Source organism: Lotus japonicus, chromosome 1, assembly GCF_012489685.1.
Source record: "Lotus japonicus ecotype B-129 chromosome 1, LjGifu_v1.2".
Lineage (NCBI taxonomy): Eukaryota > Viridiplantae > Streptophyta > Magnoliopsida > Fabales > Fabaceae > Lotus > Lotus japonicus.
The window spans coordinates 113532210-113556307 of NC_080041.1; the positions used below are offsets into that span (position 1 = coordinate 113532210).

Here is a 24098-nt window from a genome sequence, read left to right on the forward strand (position 1 = left end):
CCTTTCTTCAAAATTGTAATCCCAGTTATTCTTCTTTTATAAATTGGATAACCATCATCATCAACTGTTGTGCAATTCTGAATTTTTTTTGAAAAGTGTTTAGAACACTTTCCATCGACCATGCAAACTGACTTAGGGTCAACAACACCACATGGACCATGCATCATGTATGATGATACTGTCTTGTATAAATTTGGATAAACTTTAGGATCAGGAAGCTCTGCAGAAACATGTTTGTCTATATCCTCAATTTTTTTAATTTTGTGTTGAGGTTGAAGCCACAAAAGTATGTGTGGGGGGGCAGCTTCTTCTATGAGAGGATTAAAATGAACCTTTGTAGCTCCATAAACATTTTGGAGACTTGTCTTACCTGTAACATAAAAATTATGAATGTTTTCAAAAAATTTGTCACTGCACTTTAATTATTTGACACCAGATGAAACTTTAAAATACCTTTAAAGGGCTTTACTTTGACACAACTCACAACAACAACAGCATTGGTTGCATCAACAGATCCAAGATAACCAACGACCTCATCAACATACTTTCCAAAAAAGGCGCATTCAACCCGAGCCCTATTAAGACGCATGAGAAATTATAAAACCGTAAAAACTTAATAATTAAAGATGTATAAAATTTGAATAAGCTTTGAACATTGGGTGTACCCATCTTGGTCAAGTTCAATAGTAATTCTTTTCTGCTTCCCACCATCTTTTTCGAATTCTTGTTCAGCACTTGCACCAGTGAGAATTCCAATCACATATGCAAAATCTTAGAAACATTAATCCAAAACCCAGAACAGTAATTTAAAAATCAAAAGGTACAAAAAGAGTATATACCAATAAGAAAAGACGTATCAAGATCCTTGAACATTATATCAGATATTGGCACAAAATTGTACGGGCTTAAGTTGATGGCCTTGTTGGGAACCAAGCGCACAGATGTATGAATATCAAAGTTGATCTTGAATGGATGTGAGGTTGGTCGGAAATCACGACCGCTTTCACCAACACCAAAGAACGAAATCTGATATACATGTCCTTCACTTAGCAAAGATTGGAATCGGTATATCAGAGTCTTCCTAACCGAAGCATGAATCTTAACACCCTAAAATTCAATAAAAGGAGAACATAAGCAATTTATAGTATAAGCAAAAGAACGTAAAACATGGTGTTTATGTGAAAAAGTGATTTACCTTGTCATCCATAAGAATCATGTCCATGGAAAATGGAAGCTTGGTTCCATATAAGCTCAGACTAAGCCACAAACGGTTCACCTTTGCAACAATAGACCAGTTCTCTTTGGAGGCATCGATGATGGCGAGGTCGTCGATTGCCATTAGAACACAGTTTATTTCAAAGCTAATAGTTGGTGGGAATAAATGATGAAGTTGAAGAATACCATGAGGTGTTTATATAGGAATTTGAGAATTAGGGTTACTGGTATATTCATCTTAAAAAGGAAAAAAAAATAACGACTGATGTTTATTTGAAATATGCGTAATCAAAGCTTCATCTTCATTCTTGACTTTTTTGTAACGAATAAACGCAATGCCCTTTAAAATGACGGTTCATGGTGGAACGAAAAATATCAAATTAATGTGTAGATGCAAACCTTTCATGTAAACCTTTCATTAGAATTCTTGACTTTGTGAGAGTATTAAAACCAATTTGTTGACTACTTTAATCGCTGATTTTGCTAACCTTTAAGAGTATTAAAACTGATTTTAATTCTTGACTTTTTGTAAGAGTATTGAAACCAATTTATTGATTTTTTTGTAAACAGTAATAACACCAATTAAATGCACCAAATGCCTTGCGTGAACTACTCAATCTGATTCCCTATTAAAGGAAAATAGGGAATGCAATTAATTAGGGGAGGTATTCGATTTTTTTTGAAATAATACAGTATTTAAAAATTTAGAGTATTTATAGAAAATTACGCTTAAGCATGAAAATAGCTGATTGTTGTTTTTACAATGTAATTAGCATTAAATGTATATTTGAACGGATTCAAATTTTCCATTCTTACACATAATTCGAATTTTCCATGCAATTAATTAGGAGTCATAAAACTATAAAAACTAAATCATCATTCTTTGAATAATGGGCCTCCATTAAAAAATTGAAATAAAATTGGGCTTCTAGTATTTTGGTCCAAAACAATCATAAGGTGACACTTGTCCTGTAAAGAGGGGAGTGGTTAAGAGTAATTCTTGGAGTGCCAAGTCATGGAGGTGGGGCTCACAGCCTTCATCTTTTCTAAAGTATATAGATTAAGTTTGACAACTAATCATACATGATCAAGTATCATCGTTTTAAGTAAATGAGTATAAATGAAGGATCATGGATAGAACCTGAGAAAATTATTAAAGGGGACGGGAATTTAACACCCTAAGTATAATTTAGAATGACTAATTGAAAAAGACAATATAAATTTTGAGGGGAGTGAATACAACCTCAATTTGTCCCATTAGGAAGAAAAAATATCATGGGGGCAGTGACGGATCCAGAAATTTAATGTTGTGAGTGCAATATATACATATAAATTTGTAACAAAAACAATTAACATATACTATTAGAGGTTATGGAATTTTTTACTAAAGCGGACACAAGTGAAAGCATTTTTTACTAAATGGGTCATCAAAAACCATACTTTTACTACTCAAGTGAGGGCATTTAACAATGTGGGATACAAGTGATGGCATTTTTTACCAAAGAAAGTATAAAAAACCACATATTTTTACTACTCAATTTTTTTTCTAATGATATTTTCCAAATTCAAGTGAGGGCACTTGCCCTCATATGCTTGAACATAGATCAGTCCCTGGGGGGCGGGTTGCCCATTTTCACAATTCCGCATTTTGTACTATAGTATACATTAAAAAAATTATCGTTGGAGATAATATTTAAAATGTAACAGTTGCAATTAGAGAAATAAAATTACAAAGATGACTTCCTAAAGAATCTCTGCCTCCTCATTTCTTTGTTAGAAAGAGAGAACTACGAATATGGGCAGTTAAATAAAATTCAGGTCAAATATCGGTGTTATGAATGAAATAAAATTGAGAGAGAGAGAGAGAAAGATAATGAATGTTAGAAGAGAAAAGAGTGTTTAGAGGTATCAACTTATTTTCTATATTTTGAACCCTCTTCTCAAATTACAAACACATAAATAGTATGTAACAAAAAAAAAACATAAATAGTACTTGAATCAAAATGATTATTGTCTAGTTTCTACAAATGAAATTGAAATTACAAATAACTTTTTAATCTAATGTCATACACTTGACATCTCCATGTAACTCGAACGTGGGTAACTTCTCTTGATTGCAAGTAATTGTTTATTCTCCTGTATATGCTTCAAATAAATTTGGAAACTTGATCCTTAGCCTACATAAAAAGCTTGAACTTTACGGTCTTGAAACCATCTTCAACCCTTGACTTGTGTCTTTAAAAAATGGGGACTAAAATTAAAGAAGTGAATGATATAGAGACTAAAAATAAAAAGTAAAACATATTTAACCTTTTTTTACTTCATGTTAACAAAACTAAACTTTTATTAAAACTTTTTAATTTTTTAAAGAAAGGGTCATACTCATATCCGTAGGGCCGGATCCGACCCGGCCTGTCCTTCCTCCCTTCCCAGGTTTTGAAAGCAGAAAGCTCAGAACCAAAAACGCCGATGCAACAATGGCTTCACTCTTCCACCACTTGCAGTTCCTGAAGCTGAAGCAGAAGCGTTCCTTCTGCACCACCTCCAAATGGAAGGTGAAGCAGGTCACCACCTCCAACTTCACCCAATCCTTGGACGAGTTAAAGACTCACATCTCCTCCTCGGACTTCATCGCCATATCCATGGAGAAAACCGGTTCTTCCTGCCCCCGTGTTCTCCCCTTCGATACCGCCGAAACCGCCTACCTCAAGCTCAGACCCTCCGCCCACCGCTTCCAGCTCCTCCACTTCGCCGTCTGCCCGTTTTCCGTTACCGACTCCAACAACCTCGTTGCTCACCCGTTAGTTTCTCATGTCTTTTTCTTGCCTATTAGATATTAACACTTAATCAATTTTAGAACAAGATGTAGAGTTTAGCCATTTGCATATATGTGTAACTATTATGAAGTAGCACATGCATTTGTAATGAGAATGTAACATTTGTACTGGATTATATTATATTAGTCCTTAGGCAGCACAGATACATTAGTTCATTACTAAGACTGATATGCAGTGTTGTTAATCGCGGAAAATAGCGGAAAACCAAAAATCCGTTATGTCAAGCCCTAAGAGTGGAAAACAGCGGATAGCAGTGAGCCCTCAGAGCGCTAAGCTATAGTGCTTTGATATCCGCTATTTGACAACACTGCTGATATGGCGAATAATACTTGTTATTGTCGAATGTGGTGTTTGCATTCGCATGAACTAATGCGGCTGTGGCCATCAAGAGTGGATTTGAGGTTCACTCTTGTTCATTTTTTCAAACTTGTGTTTTGTAGAAAAGGGGAAACATGAGATTTTGGTATGGTGCAGGTATAACTTCCTACTTTTTCCGAGAGATGAGCTGAAGATGGGGATGCCTGCATACAGTTTTTCATGCCAGACATCGTATCTGGCGTCCATGGCTCGCAAGGGTTTCGACTTCAATGCTTGCATATATAACGGTGAGGTTTTGTTGCACGTTTGTGTGTTTTGTTATCCTTTGTGGGATTTTCATGTGCCTATGAAATATTGTTCTTCTTGTGTCATGAATGAAGTATTTCGTAAGTGTAGTCCTTTGGCTTTGAAGTGTGGATGATATGTAAGCCCACCAATCTTGTGCTAGAATTTAATTTATTATTAGAAGAATGAAGGTGGCGGGGATTGGACTCTAGAACTCTACATCACTTCATAATAGAGGTTATGATATGATGACCTGAAATAGCTATACCAAAACCTTATATAAAAGGTGAAGACCCATGTATGATTTTTATATTATACTTTTACCACTTTGAAGGTGGCTTGAAAGGTTCTAAAAAAAAAATATCACTACGAATTTGGATGTAGGGTTGTTTGTTTACCACTCCACTGCTATGTCATTCTTGAAATCGGCCACTATTTGAGATTGACAACACTAGGTTCGGATTACTTTTGAGTATAGGGAGCCATAAAACAAAAGAAGTCTTTGTTCATGTGTCTTCGTTTGTTACTTGTGTCAAGTATATGGATAGTATACTATTGAAGAAAGGATTTTTTCCAGGGATGGTGTTGGTGCTATGTTGTGTTCCATGTTAACATCTGTGCTTAGTGAATTTCTTCTGTGAGTACCTAAAATATTGGAATTTCTTCTGTCTTTTCTGGTAGAAGTGTTGGGGAATTGATTTTAATGCCACCCCTATAGATATTCATGCCATCCCCTTCTTCACTTTCAATGTCCGGAATGTATAATTTGTGTTCCACACTTATAAGTGCGGTATGCAATTGATTCCCGCACATATAAGTATGGTAAAATTGGGTGGCGAGAAAACGGATAGGTGTGGCGTTAAAATCAATTCCCTAAGTGTTGAGTCTAGGTAATGATAATACTTGGAAAGTTCATGACATTACAAAGGAAAAAAGAGATTGCTAGTTACCTGAAGAGATAGTCTCTTCAACTGCATACCAGAATTTGCTAGAGCTCTATTAAATCTGTAAATACAGAATGTTTATGCTTAGTTATGTGAATTGAGGATCACTGGTTCTGTATATGACCCGTTTCTATTCAAACAACAGGCATATCATATCTATCCAGAGCACAAGAGTCATTAGCTAAAATTCGTATTGGGACTGCTTCTCCTTCTCATAATGTAATGAAATCATCTTCGCCCCCTACTGTTGCTGATAAAATATTTGTTGAGAGGATTAGATCACGGATTAGACATTGGAGAAAGACATGTAAAAGCTCGGGCACAAACTCAAGCAAAGATGGTATGAAAATCTTTAGCAAACTCTTTGTGCAATTAGGTTTTTCTTAGGTCTTTCTGTTGTTACTAAATTCTCATTTTTGTGTAGAAGAACTTATCAACTCTCTTAGGAGTATTGTCCTGGGTAGTGAACAGTTCAGATCAAGACCTTCCTTGACTATAGATGTTTGTAGTGAACGTCAAGCGCAGCTAATTTTGGAGGTAATGCACCAATTAACTCTTAAATTGTTCTGATTTGAATGTGACAACCTTGATGGCCTCACTGTTGGTGTAACTGAATGAATCTTTTTCCTTTCTTTTATTGTTCTCTGGTTTGTCTGTTTGTAGATGTTGGTAGACTTCGCAGATGACCTTCTTCCTTTGCCAGTCCCTGCAAAGAGTGGGAGTGGGACCACCCAGGCAGTACGTATTGTTTTGGCAAATTCAAAAGAAGACAAGGATTTGTTGGAGGTAATGAGAGACTATCGCTTTTTGCTTGTTCCTCTTAGGGATTTTCTTTGGAAATGATTGTGGTTTTGTGCTGCAGAAAGAGCTTCAAAGTTTTGAAGAGGAGGAGAACAAGAAAATTCGTGGATTTCGAGAGGTGATCGATTTGATCTCTGCTTCACAGAAACCTGTTATCTCCCACAATTCCCTTAATGGTGTATCTCTTAAATGGAAATTTCTCAACTTGTTTAAGCATATTGATTTGGTCTACTTTCCTCAGTATATTAACTTTTTGATGGTTTATGCAGATTGTACACTTGTTCATTCAAAATTCATTGCACCCCTTCCACCACAAGTAGATGAGTTCATTAGCTCCTTGTGCACGGCTTTCCCCAAAGTGCTTGACCTGAATTATTTGATGAAGAAAATTGGATCCACGAGAAAACTCAGTGGCATACCTAGTGCTATATCCTACTTGAATAATAATTTCTATGCACCTGTAGATTTGGAAATTCCTGACCGAGGTCAGTCACTGTTAAGTCCCCAACATTTTAGTTTCACATCCAAATTACAAAAGCATGCTTATTACATGATTTGAGCCATTTTATCATGATAGTTTTGTGGAAAGCTTCATGATTAGTCCTTGTACTTCTTGCATTCTTAGCTTTACAACATGCAGAGTTTGTTTGTATTCCTTTTATACTTGAAACAAAATACTGGAAGGCTGGTTTTAATTTCATGACTGGTAGCTTAGTCTTCTTTTTATTTCATTTCTGGTTTATACAGATACAGTAAACAAAGGCAGGATTCATGGACTTAATGCATTGAGGCTATGCTATTTATTTATGAAGCTCTGCTCTATACTGAAAATTTCTCCAATTGTTACGGAATATGGCAAGAAGCACTTGGCCCCTGAGCTTGAAAACGCTACCAACGTCTTCCATCCATGCTCAACAAGTATCCAAGAATCATGTAATGGGGATATTAATGTGTGGACCCATAATACAAGGAAAGTCAGTTGTGAAAATGTGGTTTTCTTGTGGGGATTTAAATTTGGCACGACAGCTGGAATGCTGAAGAACGTACTTCGTTCATCCCACGATATCTTTTCAGGAGAGTTTGATGTTAAATTGGTGGATAAGAGTTGTGCCATTGTTGTTTTCTGGCAGCAAGGGTTATCAAAAGATTTTCTAGATGTAATGAATAGTGAAGAAATTAGTGGAGACTTAAAGGAGTTAGTGTCAGATGGTGTGAGGGTAACTTGCTATGATACCTACAAGACAATGTGTAGGCTAGGTTTGTGGGAGATGGATCTTGCAGAGTCCTTAGAAAGAGCCTTGGAAAGTTCTCGCTATGATACAAAGATTAATGGTGAAAGACATTCTTCTGAGATTCATTGGTATAATGACAATGTAATTAACTTCGATGATCTTTAAAGCTGTCTTTGAGCTATTTATATTTCTATCAATATCTTTCACTGATTGCAAGGAAACATGACTTTTTATGGGATGCCGAACTTGTCATTAGGCAAGTTGCTTCATACTTCATCAAACTTGCAAGTTGCAACTGCAATCTCGCAAGAAAAAAAAAAGTAATCTTTGACAAAAAAAGGTAAAAGATAGAAAATGTAATCGTTGTAAAAATTTAGTGTTTGTGCATTGAGGCATGATGAGGAAAGAAGGTAGAAAGGAATATTTTATCCAAAAGAAAGATAAAGAAACTCATGGAAAACCATTTCTACCTGGTATAAGTTGCTTAATTGGAGTCAACTTAGAAGCATTGATTGACATGAACTTTTTTAATTTTACTGTTTAAATTTTAATGATGTTAGATTTATGCAAATGCCTTGTTTTGATACAACCTAATTTTACTGGCATTGCTTCGTTATGTGTTTCTCTCTTGTTTTTCATTATCCTCAAATCTTATTTTCTCTTATCATCTTGTCTCACTCTGCACTCCTAAGGGGTATATACTTGGGAGTGTGAAATGATTTTCCTCTAATTAAACAAAAACATTATATATGGCCCATTTGGACCAATCTAGGAAAATAGTTTTGACCAATGTTGTCAACATGGCATGATGCACAGATTAAAGTATGTTCATGTTAGCTGTTAGTGGTAAATTCACTTTTGCAATGAATTCGGCGAAAAAGATGTCATGTGCTGAATTTAGGAATGGTTTGTTTACATGCGAAAGGAAAGCATGAAAGATCTGAAGAGTACAATGCGACAAAATACAACCCGTAGAACAGATCCGGCGCCAGACTGCCAACAAACTTGAGAGAATGAAAATCAAGTTTAGTGTTGGTGTTGAAGATGTCCACACCGACATGGCGAATCCGAGCCAAAGAGCAAACGTAATGGTGTCAAGACAAAGAAAATGAGTATTTTGTGAAGTCCACTTTTAAAACCGGTATTAAAGAGTTAATCAAGCGTCAACGCCAAAATGTCTTATTCCAATACCGAAAGCAGAGCCATGTTCGATGAATGCTTGTCGACCAAAAATAAAAAATAAAAAAAGAGTGACAGCCTCAAGAAATACAAAAAAAATCTAGTGGAAACTATAGCCAGATGACATGGCCATGATGTGTTATGGCAGACTGAGCCAAACAAGATTTAGAACAAAAACATAAATGCAACCAGCAGTGAGTAAGCTACCAAACTTGTGTTTAGTATGATACAATAAAGGGTTAACTGAGGTAATACTTTTGTAATCATGATAATAGTTGGCAAGTATAACTTCAGTTTTAGTTACCATTAGTTATGAAAAAAGTTATTGGATGTTGTATTCCCAAACTATTTCCTCCCAAAATTTAATGCTGCAAAGGATGACCCACATGAATTATCTTGAATTGTCAAGTCATTGTCAAAACTTAAGTGTATTCATTTGTACACGTAGAAATCATTATAAATTTTACATTCATTCATTGTGTCACAATCTTAAGGTACAAAATTTCGTTCATATAAAGTTTTAAGCTCACCAAATTATTTTATTTAAGATTATACAAATTAAAGCTATTAAAAGAAATTACCATTACCTATAATACGTGGATTTTTAAAAATTCTTAGACCTGAGAACCAACACCATTAGAATTTATTGTTAGTATCATATTTGGGTGGGAAAGTTTGGAAAATAATGGTCAATTTTGCCTATAAATACCCCACATTGACAATATATTCATTCATCCAACTATCCTACAGATCTCAATACATCTTTAAAACTTTTACACCTCCAAGCATGGTTCACCAACTTCCTTCTCAGCCTTACCTTGCAACATTTGCTATGATAACCCATGTCCAGATTGTATGATTTTCAGCCTTACTATGTCATACTTATATCTTCCAACTTCTATTTTCATTTTCTTAGACCAATAAAATCCACAAGCACAAAATGATTATTTTGATAAGATAAAATATATTTTATTTTCAAGTGTTTTTTTGGTTTCTATAGTATACAAGAATGTGTCTTTAAATTTCAAATTGTTGCTTACATTAATACAGTTATACATTCATATTCCTGTGTTCTTTCAAGTAATTCTTTGTATTAATCAAATATTTTAAGGACGAAAAAAAACATCAAGAAATTTTGGGTGAACTGTTTCAAATGTACAATTCTTGGTGTTCCACATCGGACTTATGCTAGGTTTGGAAAGGGTTGGAGAGCTTTCTGCACCACACATGAATTGAAGAAATGAGATATGCTGACATTTTTCTTTACAAGTGAAAAATTTGGTTTTGTTGATGTATTAATTCACTCTAATACATGCAACCTTGATGGCATTTAAAACGCTATGAAAAATTTGCAGAGGGTATGTTTCATTCCATATAATGTGTAAACAGTACATTATTGCATTATTTATGGGTCCAAGTATCCTTTCTTTGTGTGAAATTGTTGCCCTTCAAAATTTTCAATGCTAATTATCCGTGCAAAGCACGGGTTAACATACTAGTTTAGAACAAAAACATAAACAAAGACTTTCGATCGTGTGACCAACTTGTTATATTCAAACAACGTTGTTTGAATAACAGTAGTAGCAGTAGCTACCACTGAAGTGCAGAGAGTGGAAGGAACACTCTGTGACGATGGCTTCACACTCCACCTTCTTCCTGAACCCAACGACCCTTCTCAACCACAACAACATCATCACCACTCTCTCTTCTACTCACCATTCCACCTCGTTTCCCTCTTCACTTTCCAGTAAATCCCTTTCCTGGAAAATCCCCACCACTGGAAACCAACTAGTTCCTCGGTTCTCTGCTTCTTCTTCTTCTTCTTCGTCTCAAGAGTTCGATGTTGTCATAGTGGGTGCTGGCATCATCGGTTTGACCATCGCTCGCCAGTTCCTGTTGGGTTCGGACCTATCAATCGCCATAGTTGATAAGGGTGTCCCTTGTTCTGGTGCCACCGGCGCAGGTAACCCTTTATGCATCTCTTCTTACATGTGATGTTCTGCTTCTTCAAGTAAAATATTTCACATGGGTGTGTTTCACTTTCTGGAATGGTTTTTAGAACAAAATTAGTTTTTATTTCTTTGAAATATGTGTTTGTGATTATTTATTTCAGATATAGTAATTTCATCTCCAACTTAGTGTACCCAGATTGTTTGACTCAACAGTCTAGTGGATTTACTAATTTTGTGATTAGCATTGTTGGCTTATTTATCATAGGGAAGATACTTTAGAGTTAGATTGTGTGTCACAGTGCATCATTTCTTTTGTTTTGCAGAATTTTAAAATGTATTTTACACTGAATTTCGAGTAATTGTAGGATCTGTTCCTCTTTGTTTTGGAATTTGAGCTGGTTCTATCTAGGGCAGGGATATCTATGGATGACACACAAAACACCTGGGAGTGACATATGGGATCTTACATGGAGAAGCCATCAACTTTGGAAGATGCTGGCAGGAAGCCTAGAAGAGCAAGGCTTGGATCCTACGCTGGAGTTGGGTTGGAAAAAAACTGGTATAATTGCTGCATTTATCCACAAATTTCTCTGTTTGTACTGCAATTTAGAATAGAGTCAAATCAACGTGTCTCAGAATTTGAAGCTACATACAACTGCATCTTTAATTGTGAGCCATCAGTGTAGAGTGTAGACACGATTTGCAAGCGCAATGATATGAGTGGGACTAAAAAAATGAAGTTTCAGGTTGCATTATACTTATAAACTGCCACTTTTACAAGCAATTACTTAATCACATAAAATTAGACTCCACTCCAAAAACAAAAAATATATTTGGTTTTCTAGGAAGTGTCTATATGTTTCATTTTTTGGACAGCATGCATCCATGGCACCTTGCTATGTTAAAAATGTATGCTGGGAACATGTTCAAGGCCCTCTTCAATCCAGAATATCATCTGGCTATGGGGAGGAAGTAGGAATTATAATGACGTGCCTTGCACCTTTTCGCACCATTGGCATCTATCCTTTGGTGCCATGATGCTATAGGTGTTAGATTTTTCTGAAATCACTTTTTGACATCTGAGAGGTCAGAACAACAGATAAAATGAAGAAGACTGAGTGTCTCATAAGAAGAGAGATCTGTATTTGTGTTACTGATGCAAAATAAAACAACTGCTTTCTTAATTTTAAAAATAAATCTGCCTGTGTTTGTATGGTCAAAGGAAAAAAGTGAGATAGAATCATAATAATATTATAAGTAGTAGCAGATTGAAATTATTTATATGCTATTATATCATGGTGAATTGGCGATGCTAGTTAAGGGCTTAAGGTGTGTCTGAACCTTTCAGTTTTCCATAAATGTCATATGCACTAATAGGCAGGAGGCCTTGATAGTTATAATCATTGATGTTTTCAGCCTCTTCTCTGAGTGATTAAAGATATGATATGACATGTCTTTTGATTACAGGGAGCCTATTAGTTGGTAGAACACATGCAGAGTCAGACATGCTAAAAGGAAGGGTGAAACAGCTTAGCGCAGCTGGGTTGAAAGCCGAGTACCTGTGTACCAGTGATTTGTTTAAACAGGAACCTGATCTGTTGGTGGAGAAAGACAGTGCAGCTGCATTTCTACCAGATGACTGCCAATTGGATGCTCATCGTACTGTTGCATATATTGAAAAGGTTTTGTATTATTGGTTCATTTTTATTTGCAACCTGTAAGAAATATCAATATTTAAATTTTTCCTTAACTGAAGACTTGCCATGGTGTTTATGACAACAGATTTACAGTATCAATTTTATTGTTAATGTGTAGGCTAACAGGAACTTTGCATCAAAAGGAAGATATGCAGAATTTTATGATGACCCAGTGCAATGTTTCATCAGGTTTAACTTTCTTACATCCTTATGTTGCAATAATTGTGGCACTGAAAGCAAGGTTGTAGGAAACAAATCTTGTTGAGCATGATTTTCATTTTCTGCTCAGGTCAGATAGCAATGGGGATATTAAAGCTGTTCGGACCTCCAAGAATACATTATACAGCAAGAAAGCAATTATAGTTGCAACTGGTTGTTGGACTGGTTGTTTGATGGAAGATTTGTTGAGAAATTGGGGAGTGGAGTTACATGTTCCTGTAAGGCCTAGAAAGGTACGCATACAGCTTGAAGTGACCTAATTTTGGAATTACTTCATTGTTTTTACAATTACTGTTATTTACCATGCACTATGGTAAATTTTGCTATGAAAATGGAAAGGAAATTGTGATAGTTTGTTGAATTTCTGTAGCTGTAATCTTTGTCTGGTGGGTGGTGACTGTTGAGGGCTATGAGATAAAGAAACCTTCTGTCCCAATCTCATAGTGTTATGAGTTTTAACAAAAAAATAAAATCATAAATCACTATGGTGTATGCTTACCGACATTATATAATTTGCCTAAGTAACCAAAAAGTTGCTCTCTTAATCTATTCAGTTTGTTGCTTGAAAAAGTAATGAACTTGACATATTTGTTTTGTTGTGCAATATTGCCTTTCATCTGAAGCCTCTATTCCTTATCTTAAGTTTCAATTTAGTGCCTGAATTTTTTGGTGTGTGTTGTCATATTTGAAAAAACTTATAGGAAAGAATAATGTAAATGAGTTGGGTTCCTTACCTTGTGAGGTGTGACTATGGTAGAGTGGAAAATCCGTGGTCTGTAAGACCTAACAATGAACAGATAGTGCAATTCATTTAATGCACAAGGTAAAGTAGAGTTGTCCAAGGGTGACTCTGGTCAGTTAGGTTATCTTGGCATCATGGGATACATGCATGCCCCATCTATGGTTTCCAAGTAGTGTCCCATCCAAGGTCTGAGATGCCTCAGGAGTACTTCTATCCAAAGCTTGCCAAGCCACTTACTGGGATAGAAGTCCCACTCTCTGAGGCTGATGAACCAGACTCGTCTGGTGGTATGGTAATCAGACACCGGGAAGGTGACGCGTCGACCTTACACACTGATGTAACTTTTGCTGAAAAGTCGTGCATAATTGTGTGAGGGCGACTCGATAACGGTTCCTAGAGGGAAGACCAATTAGCAGTCTTTGGACCAGACTGTGGTGCCTCCTTTGATGCCCGATGACAAAAGGATTTGAGACAAACCTCCTTGACGGTGTGGCTGAACAGAGACTATGGTTCCCAGATCAGTAAGCTTTAGTACTTCTTGTGTTCCTGAAGGGAGTTCAAGCTCTTCCAAGTGCTTCAACCATTTCGTTGTTCCTTGAATCCTCATATTTCTCTCAAAAGCTCTTTCTCGATGCCTTGTTATCCTCATTCGCTCTGTTGGTTCTTCTTTCCTTTATTTTTTACTCCAACACCTCAGGAAACTTACAGTAGATCTAAAGTTTCCGTTCTAATCTTCTTTTTAAGTCAATATTATTATTATTTTGGTGTAGTCTAGGATTAGTATACCCTAATTGAATCTTAGTCTCACTTTAGGGACTTGAAAAATATCATTCTCAACATTTAAATCTCAGCTTTTCCAAAATTACAATAAGTTTCTCTTTAAAACTGTACTAGAATTAAATATTTAACGTAGAGACGGTTTTAAGTTTACTACAATCTATTCATTTCCGTATTTCGTGATCTATTATGTCATAGGTTCTTTGAGACTTTGAGGAAATTACTTTAAATCTTTAGCATTGTGACAAGCAGCAAGGGCATCCTATTCCCTCATGGAAAACATAATTGTGCCCTAAATAAATGTGTGTTTGCTTGTTCATGCTCATGCAAATATAATACTGACATATCTTGAGTACCTCAAGCTGATCAAAGTTACTTCTTAATTGATTTGATTCCTATTATTTGTTCTTCTGTTTTGCGTGAAGGGTCATCTACTTGAGGTTCAAAATTTCAATTTCCTTCAATTGAATCATGGCCTGATGGAGGCAGGTTATGTTGATCATCCAACAATTTCTGGTTTAGAATCGTCAGATCATGGACGGAACTTCTCTGTTTCAATGACAGCTACTGTAGATGCAGCAGGGAATCTTCTTATCGGTAAGCTTTTTTTTTCTATAGACATTGTAGATATTTCCAATGGGAAAAGCTAAAATTTCCAATCTATAGGGTGATTGTAGATGTTGTTTCAAGTTTTTACTAATTTGTATTAGATAAAAAGAAATTCTTGTAAAAGGATTTCCTAACAAAGGTGTGGTGGAAGTAATATATTCTCTTGTTTTCCTCTTTGTGGTTGCCATTGCTAATTTCTTAGACATGCATTTGTATTAGAGTCTCATACATTGGCTGAATTTAACCCTTTTGCAGTTGATGCAAATGCTTCTGTCATGATTAAGAATTCTAAGTTCTAACATTTTCTTTTTTTGCTCACGACTTTGGTAAAATTCCAAAATCTTATCCACCATCAAGGGAGTAGCCGTGAATTTGCTGGGTTCAACACTGATTTGGACGAGTCTGTTGTCAGTTATATATGGAAACGAGTTGGAGAGTTCTTTCCCAAATTGAAAATGCTTTCCCTTTCAGATCTAAGTGCAGATAGAAAAGTCAGAGTAGGATTACGACCTTACAGTGAGTCTATATTTCTGTACAATCTTATGCTTCTGAAGTTCTGAATTACATAGAGTTCTATAATCATGCACTGACAGTGTAAAAGTTTTACAGAGACATCCAATCTGGACACATCAGAAACCTTGCAAAATATTATCAGATGTCATTTGTAAAACTCTTTACACTTTCAGTGCATATAAATTAAATCCTAGATTTTATTCACATTTCCAAAATTTATCTACACTAATACAATACACTGTGTTTGACATGCGTGATTTTTAAACTCAGTGCCTGATGGGAAGCCAATGATTGGGCCCGTGCCTGGCTTGTCAAATGTGTACCTCGCAGCCGGACATGAAGGAGGCGGGCTTTCAATGGTGAGCTTTCAGAAACTTCTAATTTTTTATTTTATAAATTTCCTAAAACATTGCCTATTAAACTAAAAGGTAGCAGCATGCACAGCTGAATTATAGACAATTAGACATTATATCAAGGAAGTGCAGTTCTTTTTGAATTTAAGTGCATCCATTGATAATGTAAACAATTTTACATAGACGTAAAATAACATTTCTTCATCTTATCTTTTTGGTCTTTTTTCAATTTCAATTTAGTTCGGCGGCTTGATTGTGAAACCTAATTGAATATGAGTAGGAAACATATATTCAGCCAGTTTATTCTTAAACTCATTCTTTTTACTCTTTTTTTGGCTTGTAATTGAGAAGTCTACTACTTGTGGAGAATTTGCAGGCTTTGGGGACTGCTGAAATGGTTGTTGATATGGTGTTGGGCTGTCTAGGAAAAGTTGATAGCGCACCTTTTGCTGTGGATCGAGTTCTTGTTTAATTGTATGCAACTCATGAGAATTACTCGCTGAGGATGTGAAAGCTTGTGGCCACTTGGAATTCCTACATCTGAAACTATTTATTATCATATGAAACTATTGCCGATATTGTACTGCAATTCCTTTCATAAATTATCAATCTTATTACCGATGTTGATCGGATTGGTTTTGTTTGAGTTAGCTGAAAATAATTTAGACAAACAAAACCATACCAATCTAATTAAATTTGATGAATTGAACAAAACAAAAAAATTTGATGAGTTTGGATTCTATTTTACCCCAAAATTAAGCCAACCCAATGTATGGGCACCCCTTATTAAAACTACACACTATACTTTGCCTAACTATACAATTACAATTTTGATTTCAAAAAAAAAAAAAACTATACAATTACAATTTTGAAATTTAAAGCACTAGAAGGAAAAAAAAATATTTAATCTGTATGCGTAATAAAGAGTTTTACACTTGCATTTAATCATATCACTTCATTAACCACTTTAAATATTTTGATATTCAAATTTAGTGTCAAATTGATAACTTCTAATTGGATAATTGTGTATTTTATTTATTTATTTTTGGTGAATCAAAAAAAAAAAATTGCACTACAACAACGCGTCTAAAGCAAGGAGCATATTCAACTCAGGAGGCAACAAACACCATCTATGGGGATCAACCGGCAACGCAAACCCATCGGAGCTAGCTTATCTCCACACCCATTAGCTTTTCTCCGAACATGGGGGAAAGATAGACCGCCAAGGACGAGTAGAAATATCCTAATAGCATCCAACGAGTCGTAGTAACCCAAATCTCATGCTAGGAGAAGATAATGCTTGATGGTCAAGAGCTCTACAGAGAGGGCACATGAACACGAAAAGGGTAGCGAAAGGCCACCCAACCAACCAACAATTGCATTGCGCGGGAGGCCACCATAGCTAATCTGTTGGCTATGCAAGTAAATAAACTAGAAAAATAGGAAGTAAAATTATAAATATTTCTTCCAAATTTTTTTTTGGTAGATGGGAAATAAAGACAAAATTACAAAGCTAAAGAATCCCTAAACAACAGCGGAACAATTGCGTTCGTGTGATCATCAAGACTAGTAAGCTCCAACTGTCGACTAGCACCCAAACCCGTAAGACAATCTACAGGGCCATTATCCTCACGAGGGATATGGCGAAGTCGAACGTCCCAATTGCGCGCAAGAAGAAGGTGGATGTCCATAAAGATACTGGCGCACGCATGAAATTTGGACCTCCCATGAGTAAGGATCCCCACAATGTCCAAGCAATCCGTTTCCAAAACATCTTTCGAAAATTACGCTCCCACAACACTTGGAGACCTATCCGCATGGGCTGCAACTCTGCTAGGAGGGGATCGCTAGCCTGTATTCCCGCGACAAAGCCAAGCTGCCAAGTCTCGTGACAGTCCCGAATAACTTCACCCATCCCCATATGGTTATGAGTAACACTATATAGGCACTATCAACAGCAAGAAAAATAAACCCATCGGGAGGTGGCCTCCAACGCTCACACCGCAACGAATCAAGGCGACGCTCATGACTCTGACCAAGGAAACAACGATGCTCGCTCTCCTCATTCCTAATCCACACACAAGTAGAATGCAACGTCCATTTTATCCTCTCAAAACCTTCTCATTCCTCCACCTCCATAGCCACTAAATTACGACCACAAACAGGGTCGAGTGAGGTCCATGAATCTGAGCCCGGATCCAGGTCCTAACGCTAGGCGAGCCAAATTGGGGCCAAGAGAGGGTTAAGCCGCAACCAAACTATAGAAGTATTTTAAAAATAAAATTATTTAAGACATGTCACGGCCCAAAAATCTGTCAGAAAAAAAAAAACCAGGAACATCTCATTTTCATTTTCCTTGTCATTCATTTTAATTTTCCAAACAAAAAAGACAGAGACACACAGACACCCTCTTCCCTTTCCTCTTCCTCACCCAGGCAACAATGGCGTTGGCGAATCTGCACAGGCTAACCTCCCAATCGCACCACCGCCTCTCATTCCTCTCCAAATCCCTAATCTCTCGCGCCACCTCCACCTCCTCCTCCTCCTCCACCACCACCGCCTCCAAGAAGGTCTCCGACCGCATCGTGCGCTTCTCCGCCATCGACTTCGAAGGCAAGAAGCACGACGTGATTGGTCTCTCCGGCCACACCGTCCTCAAAGCCCTCATCAACAAGGGCCTCGTCGACCCTGACTCCCACCGCCTCGAAGAGATCGACGCTTGCTCCGCTCACTGCGAGGTCAACATCGCCCAGGAATGGCTCGAGAAGCTTCCCCCAAGATCCTACGACGAGGAATACGTCCTCACCAGAAATTCCCGTGCTAGGGTCCTCAACAAGCACTCCAGGCTCGGTTGCCAGCTCCTCCTCGACCATGATCTCCAAGGTATGGTCGTCGCTTTGCCAGAACCCAAACCATGGGACACTTCCTAGGGTTTTTTCAATAATTCGATAGAATTTGGGGCTTTTATATCATAGTTGTTGAATAATGTGATTGAATTCGTGGGTTTGGAGAAAGATCAGAACTTGTTGAACATTGCCCTGGTTTATTGTTGTTGACCTTTTTTTATTTTATGTATTTGGTGTTTTGAACATTGGTGCTGGTTGTCATTGGCCTGCTATAAAATAACTATTTGCGTTGTTGCGACCATGTTTTTGTGATTAGTAGCCAAGTGCCTAGGTGCACCAAAACAACCATGAAATCTGACATTGTTATATTTTTCTCTAAAGAAAAGTAGAGCACTGTGTCAAATTAATGTTATTGACATGTATTTTAGGGGTGTGCTTATTAGTATAGGAAGGCTGGAAAATTCTCCCATTTGTGATGTAGTGTGGTGAGGTGATGATTGTAAGAGTGGTCGATCTTGTAAGTGTACTGGCCCGTCTTTGGATGTTGTTAATGTTAACATAACAGATCTTTTGGTTAATCATCTGATGTGTGTTCTGGATTTCGATGCTATGTATTTTCTATGGCGGTGTTTCACTGTTTTTTTTTTTCCTGAAATGGGTAGAAGGCACATCCCTGGTTCAATGCAGTTGTGTGAGCAAAATTGATCATCCCTAACCTCGAGAATTAATCTTACTATTCCTGATTTTTAAACACAATGGTTCTGGCACCCCACATATGCCTCATTCTTCTCTTTATTTTTCTCTCTCCATCACATCACATCATATATCACATATCAATCCTCTCTCTTCGCTTCCTTGCTCTCTCATTATCATTTGGGTATGGACACACCACTTGAGTGTCTACACAATCTACACAACATTTTTGCTAACATTATAGGTGTAGAAAAGGAGACCACAGTTTCAAACTAATTCTGTAAGTTGCAATTGGTTTTGAAACAGCATTGGTTAAGTCTTGACATAGCAAAGTTGTGCCTATTTTGGCAAAAAAAGAGGCCTGTGTTATAAATTGAAATATGATTGGTTCATCATATATCAAAGGCATAGAATCACTGAGAGCAAAATTGAACTTATCCCTTTTTGGTTAATTAGATTTTTGTTTGTTATTTGAAGCAATGATTGATGAATATGTTGTTTAAAATCCTTCTGGCGGTATTAGATTTGAGGCTTGACGGATTAGGTAGATTCAGGACAATATGAAGCTATGATACAGGTACGTTTTGATAAAGAAAATTGAGATGTGCTAGTGCTTTTTTAATAATTAATGATGTTTTGTTATTGGGCAGTGAGACATCTGTAATATGGGAATATTAGGTCATATTCTATGCGTTGATTTTAACAGAATATGTTATTTCTTTTGACTTAGTGTGCTTTAAGCTGCTTGAAAGAGTTGATTGTTTTTTAGTTTTGGCCTTTAATGGAGCAGTATTTGGTTTAGAAATTGCATGTGCTCTTATGAGCGTCGGAATCTAGTAATGTTATAGTAGCGCATGAAGAATTATTGAAGTCAACTAATTATATTGACAGAAGAACAATGTTATTGTTTGATGGATCTGATTAAGCCTTCATACATGGTTTATCTTTCAGAGTGTACTGATAATTTAACTTAGGGATCACAATTGATGTTATTTACTAGCAAGTAGGTTGTATTGTATATCCTATATATCTATAGCTAAAGGCACGGTAGCTTCCAATTATAGGCAGTTTGGGTGAGAGGGATTTTAATGGAAGGAAGGAGAGGGAAGACCAAGTTCTCTTATTTGGTTTGTTTGAAAGGTTGGGAAGGGAAATACCTTGGTTTGGTTAGCTAGGGTAGAGAAGGGAAATTAAAACTAATATACGCAATGATCATATAAGAGATATTGGAGTGACGTCTATTGAGGAGATGCTGACAAATAATCGGTTAAGGTGGTATGAACATGTATAAAGAAGACATTTGGAGGCACCTGTGGTGGTGGTTGATAACGTGATCTTTAGTCTTGTGAAAAAGGATAGAAGGGGGCCAATTAGAACTTAGGAAGATATTGTTAAAAATGATCTCATTATCAATGATACTCATCAAAATCTTGTTTTTTATTGTGCTCAATGGTGTAGTGTGATCCATATAGTCGGTCTCACTTAGTAGCATAAGGCTTTTGTAGTTGTTGTTATTGTTACATTTGCAAAAGATGGAGGAAAAGAAGCAGGAAAAAAAAACATTGACTAATATGATTTAAAGTCAACATGAAGAAGCATTACAACTGAGATGTACATTTTGTGAAAATGAAGAAGTCTGAATAAGTAATCAAATAATGGAATCTTGCTGTATGGATTTCTAGTTCAGGTCCAATGTTTAGGCTTTTCCTAATAAGAAAGGCTCGTCTCCCAGGCTATCTCCTTATAATCGCACTAGAACTGAGATGTACATTATATATTGGATTAGACTTAGGGGCTAATCTTTTTATCCAATTCTGCATCTAATTGTTCTTCCAAAGTGTCAGTTCTCTTCTAATCAATTGTGTAACAGGAAACAAGTACTTACAACGAAAATTTAGATTTTATTGGATGAAAAGATCGACCCCTGAGTCTAATCCAACACATTATAAGAAATTTCGAAAAAAAAGTTCTTGACGAGCCCTTTTGTGTATGATGGTGTCTATCCACGTCTCCATTCACTGGTGATGGTATTTGATAACCCCTATGTGGAGCAATGAATCCTCACAATTTGTATACTTGGCATCCATAAGATACTAGTACCTACTTTTGAGATGCCATGTATTTCGAAAATTATAACTGTTGGAATATGACCCTTGGAGTTAAACGTTGGAATATGGCTGTTGGGTTATAAGCCATTATGTGTGTGTTCTATGCATTTCAAGCAACACAAGGACATGAGAGTGAGCATCAAGTATTGATACATATCGAGAGCATTAAATTAGGCATGCCTTCCTTTGCTAGTTATAAGCATCATCGTTTAGAGAACATGTGATGCAAAAATGGGAAATAATTTATGTAGACATGTAATGTATTCATAGGTTTGAGAAGATACAGAAAAAAGACACAGGAAAACCAAAGTTGTCACCAAAATGACAATCCTTTAGACAAGTACGTAGGTACTAAATATAATAACCAATTGAGGGGATCTAACTAAGGTTGTTGAAACTGGGAAGGTTCATTTAATTGGTGTGTAGGTTTTCTCTTTCACTTGCTGATCTTAGAATAGGAACCTGTAATAGACTTTCCTCTTCTTCGATGTCCCACTTTTTCCCCCTTTATTGTACCGATTTTTTGTCTATGGGTTTAAGCACCCCTTTTGCTTACTTAATATATTGGTTATAAAAAAAGGTCAAAATGACAGTTTATCATAGCTTGATATACCAATTGAAATTTATTTATATTTATCATATTTTGTTAGAACAACTAAAAGATCGTTGTGGTTTCTTTGATCATGTTGATCTTTTTTTACTCGTAGGGAGAGAAATGTTTGTGCCCATTTCATGGCCAAGCATGCATCCTCTCTTAACGATGTTGTTTGGGTAGAAGAGGGGCCTCCGGGTCTCCTTCCTCTACTTCACGATGACTTATTGGCTTCTATGCCCACCATTTAATATTATTTCAATTCATGTTCAAAAAAAAAAGTTGAAACCGGAGATGAGGTGAGATGTGAGAGAAACAACTTCTTTGCGACGAGGGCTTCATGACAATTGACGGCAAGGGGGCTTGTCATGACGCATGAATTCACAATAAGGGGCTTCACAAAGTCAACACAAACATGGCTTCATTGTGGACAACGATAAATGAGGATTAGGGTTTGAAAATAGGGGTTAGGGTTCACTAGAGAAGAAGAGAATGGTGTTTGTGATTGGGAGAAGGAGGAAGAGTGAGCCCTCTTTGCCGAGTAGTGAAACTTATATGAATTTAGTGTCGGTCCGGTTAACGTTAAAGTTGGGCCATATGATTTGGGCCTTATGTTTAGTGTTGGTACCGACTAACACTACGTAAAAGATGGCATAGTGTTGGTCTGGAGGGCTTGTGAGTGATTAGTTTCGCCTAAACCGACGCTAATTTTAGTAACATGAACCCTTAATTTAATGCTTTGAGTCAGTTAGGCTCGCTAATAAACACAAATCAGCGTCAACGTCAAAGCCAACGCTAAATCGGATGTTTCCTGTAATGTTTTTATGTATAATTTATTTGAAATTTGATCGCATTATCTTATTTCATTAAGGGTTAAATATGTTTCTCAACTCTAAACTTAAGCGAGAATTTGGTTTTCATCCCTATACTAAAATTTCTTAGTTTTCCTCCCTTAACTTGTTGGCATGTGTGGCTTTGGTTCCTTGAGCCATTTGACTGATGACGTAGCATGTAACATATAGGTTTTAAGGACGTGAATTTTATGCAGGTTCCAATACAAATAATTCTATGTGGAGATGGACCAAAATAAAAAAATTAAACTCCCATCAACTTCATCCCCAATCATCTTTATCCTCCATTATCTTATTCCACCATCTTCAACCCTTGACTGGTCTAGCTCAAATAATTACTTCAAGAACTAATATTTAGGGGAGATGATGTGTATGACATTCATTTTTTTATATAAAAAATTAGAAATTTGTTTCACCTTAATTTTAGAAAATTATTATTTTATTATAGAAAATGTTTCAACTGAAAAATCACTGCTTACTTTGTTAGTCCAAATGATCTATAAGTCATTGATAGACCCTTAAGTAAGTTACAAATGTGCTAAGTTTGGTGCATATAATCTATATAACCTTGGATGGGGTACTAGATGGTGTCATAGAGGCACCGGAGGCTTGTGCCTTAAAAGGAGGCTATTTCATGTCTGCGCGTTGAACAAGGGTGTTGATCGTATCAGAGATGCTACCTTGGATGAGGGACTTTGAAAGTGATGCGCGCATCGCAAGCTTGCGCCTCGAATGAGCTTTACGTAACTGCGAGTAGAACAAAGGTGGCAGTTGCATTTTTGAAAAAAAAAAACATCTTTCTTAGAAGATATATATAGGGTTTTTTTTAACTTACTCACTAAAATTTTAGAAGGAGTAAGTTAACAAGTCACACCTTTTTTTTATGGACTAAAAAACTAAATAATTTAGTTTTAGAATATCAAACTCTTCTAGGCATAATTGTAATTTGGGTTTCACTTTTTTTGTTTGACTTTCAGAAACCGCAATCTCCGACGTAGTTACTACGCCTTCTTCTCCACTCCCCTGGTTTGTGTCGCTGGTGCAACACCTGTTGGGGGCACATGAATGTTGTACTAATCGTTTCTCTCTTTGCAAATAGAGGTTGAACGTGACCCAGCAAAGTGGAATAGCATTTTATGGTCATTCAATGAGTGGTAAGTTATAGACTGTGGCCTTTTGTGTCAATATGGATATGGACTTAAAACAACACATGTTGATTAACAGTGTTATTAAACTCGGCCCGGTGATCGACTTGGTCAGGGCACTGGGTCAATGGATCACTGGTCTGACCACTGGGTCACTGGTTGAACCGTTTGACTCGGTTTACATTAAAAA

At 36.6% G+C, this 24098-nt stretch overlaps 3 protein-coding genes across 5 annotated transcripts; all 3 read left to right on the top strand.

Moving 5' to 3' along the window:
- The first annotated feature begins 3618 nt into the window (after positions 1–3618).
- LOC130729433 (poly(A)-specific ribonuclease PARN-like) lies at positions 3619–7823 on the top strand. 2 transcript variants are annotated; one of them, XM_057581195.1, is made up of 8 exons: positions 3619–4015; positions 4527–4657; positions 5745–5939; positions 6024–6136; positions 6263–6385; positions 6462–6576; positions 6670–6885; positions 7148–7823. In XM_057581195.1, the coding sequence occupies exons 1-8, from the start codon at positions 3693–3695 to the stop codon at positions 7795–7797; spliced, it is 1866 nt and encodes a 621-aa protein (XP_057437178.1). In that variant the 5' UTR covers positions 3619–3692; the 3' UTR covers positions 7798–7823. The 2 variants fall into 2 exon arrangements, with proteins under 2 accessions (XP_057437178.1, XP_057437179.1); XM_057581196.1 differs by having other exon boundaries at positions 6027–6136.
- Positions 7824–10315: 2492 nt separating this feature from the next.
- Positions 10316–16312, top strand: LOC130729434 (uncharacterized). Of its 2 annotated transcripts, none has more exons than XM_057581197.1 (9): positions 10316–10774; positions 11173–11322; positions 12231–12445; positions 12579–12649; positions 12750–12912; positions 14624–14795; positions 15165–15323; positions 15591–15679; positions 16041–16312. In XM_057581197.1, exons 1-9 carry the CDS (start codon positions 10444–10446, stop codon positions 16143–16145), a joined length of 1455 nt encoding a protein of 484 aa, XP_057437180.1. In that variant the 5' UTR covers positions 10316–10443; the 3' UTR covers positions 16146–16312. The 2 variants fall into 2 exon arrangements, with proteins under 2 accessions (XP_057437180.1, XP_057437181.1); XM_057581198.1 differs by having other exon boundaries at positions 10323–10774; positions 16050–16312.
- Positions 16313–18030: 1718 nt separating this feature from the next.
- LOC130729435 (uncharacterized) lies at positions 18031–18820 on the top strand. Its single transcript, XM_057581199.1, has one exon. It carries the CDS (start codon positions 18115–18117, stop codon positions 18601–18603), a length of 489 nt encoding a protein of 162 aa, XP_057437182.1. The 5' UTR covers positions 18031–18114; the 3' UTR covers positions 18604–18820.
- The last annotated feature ends 5278 nt before the right edge of the window (positions 18821–24098 follow it).

Coding starts and splice junctions, on each gene's coding strand:
- LOC130729433 (XM_057581195.1), top strand. CDS start 3,693: ATGGCTTCACTCTTCCACCACTTGCAGTTCCTGAAGCTGAAGCAGAAG. Junction 4,016..4,526: donor AACAACCTCGTTGCTCACCC/GTTAGTTTCTCA, acceptor GGTATGGTGCAG/GTATAACTTCCTACTTTTTC. Junction 6,577..6,669: donor CTCCCACAATTCCCTTAATG/GTGTATCTCTTA, acceptor TGGTTTATGCAG/ATTGTACACTTGTTCATTCA.
- LOC130729434 (XM_057581197.1), top strand. CDS start 10,444: ATGGCTTCACACTCCACCTTCTTCCTGAACCCAACGACCCTTCTCAAC. Junction 10,775..11,172: donor TTCTGGTGCCACCGGCGCAG/GTAACCCTTTAT, acceptor GGTTCTATCTAG/GGCAGGGATATCTATGGATG. Junction 15,680..16,040: donor AAGGAGGCGGGCTTTCAATG/GTGAGCTTTCAG, acceptor CTACTTGTGGAG/AATTTGCAGGCTTTGGGGAC.
- LOC130729435 (XM_057581199.1), top strand. CDS start 18,115: ATGGCGTTGGCGAATCTGCACAGGCTAACCTCCCAATCGCACCACCGC.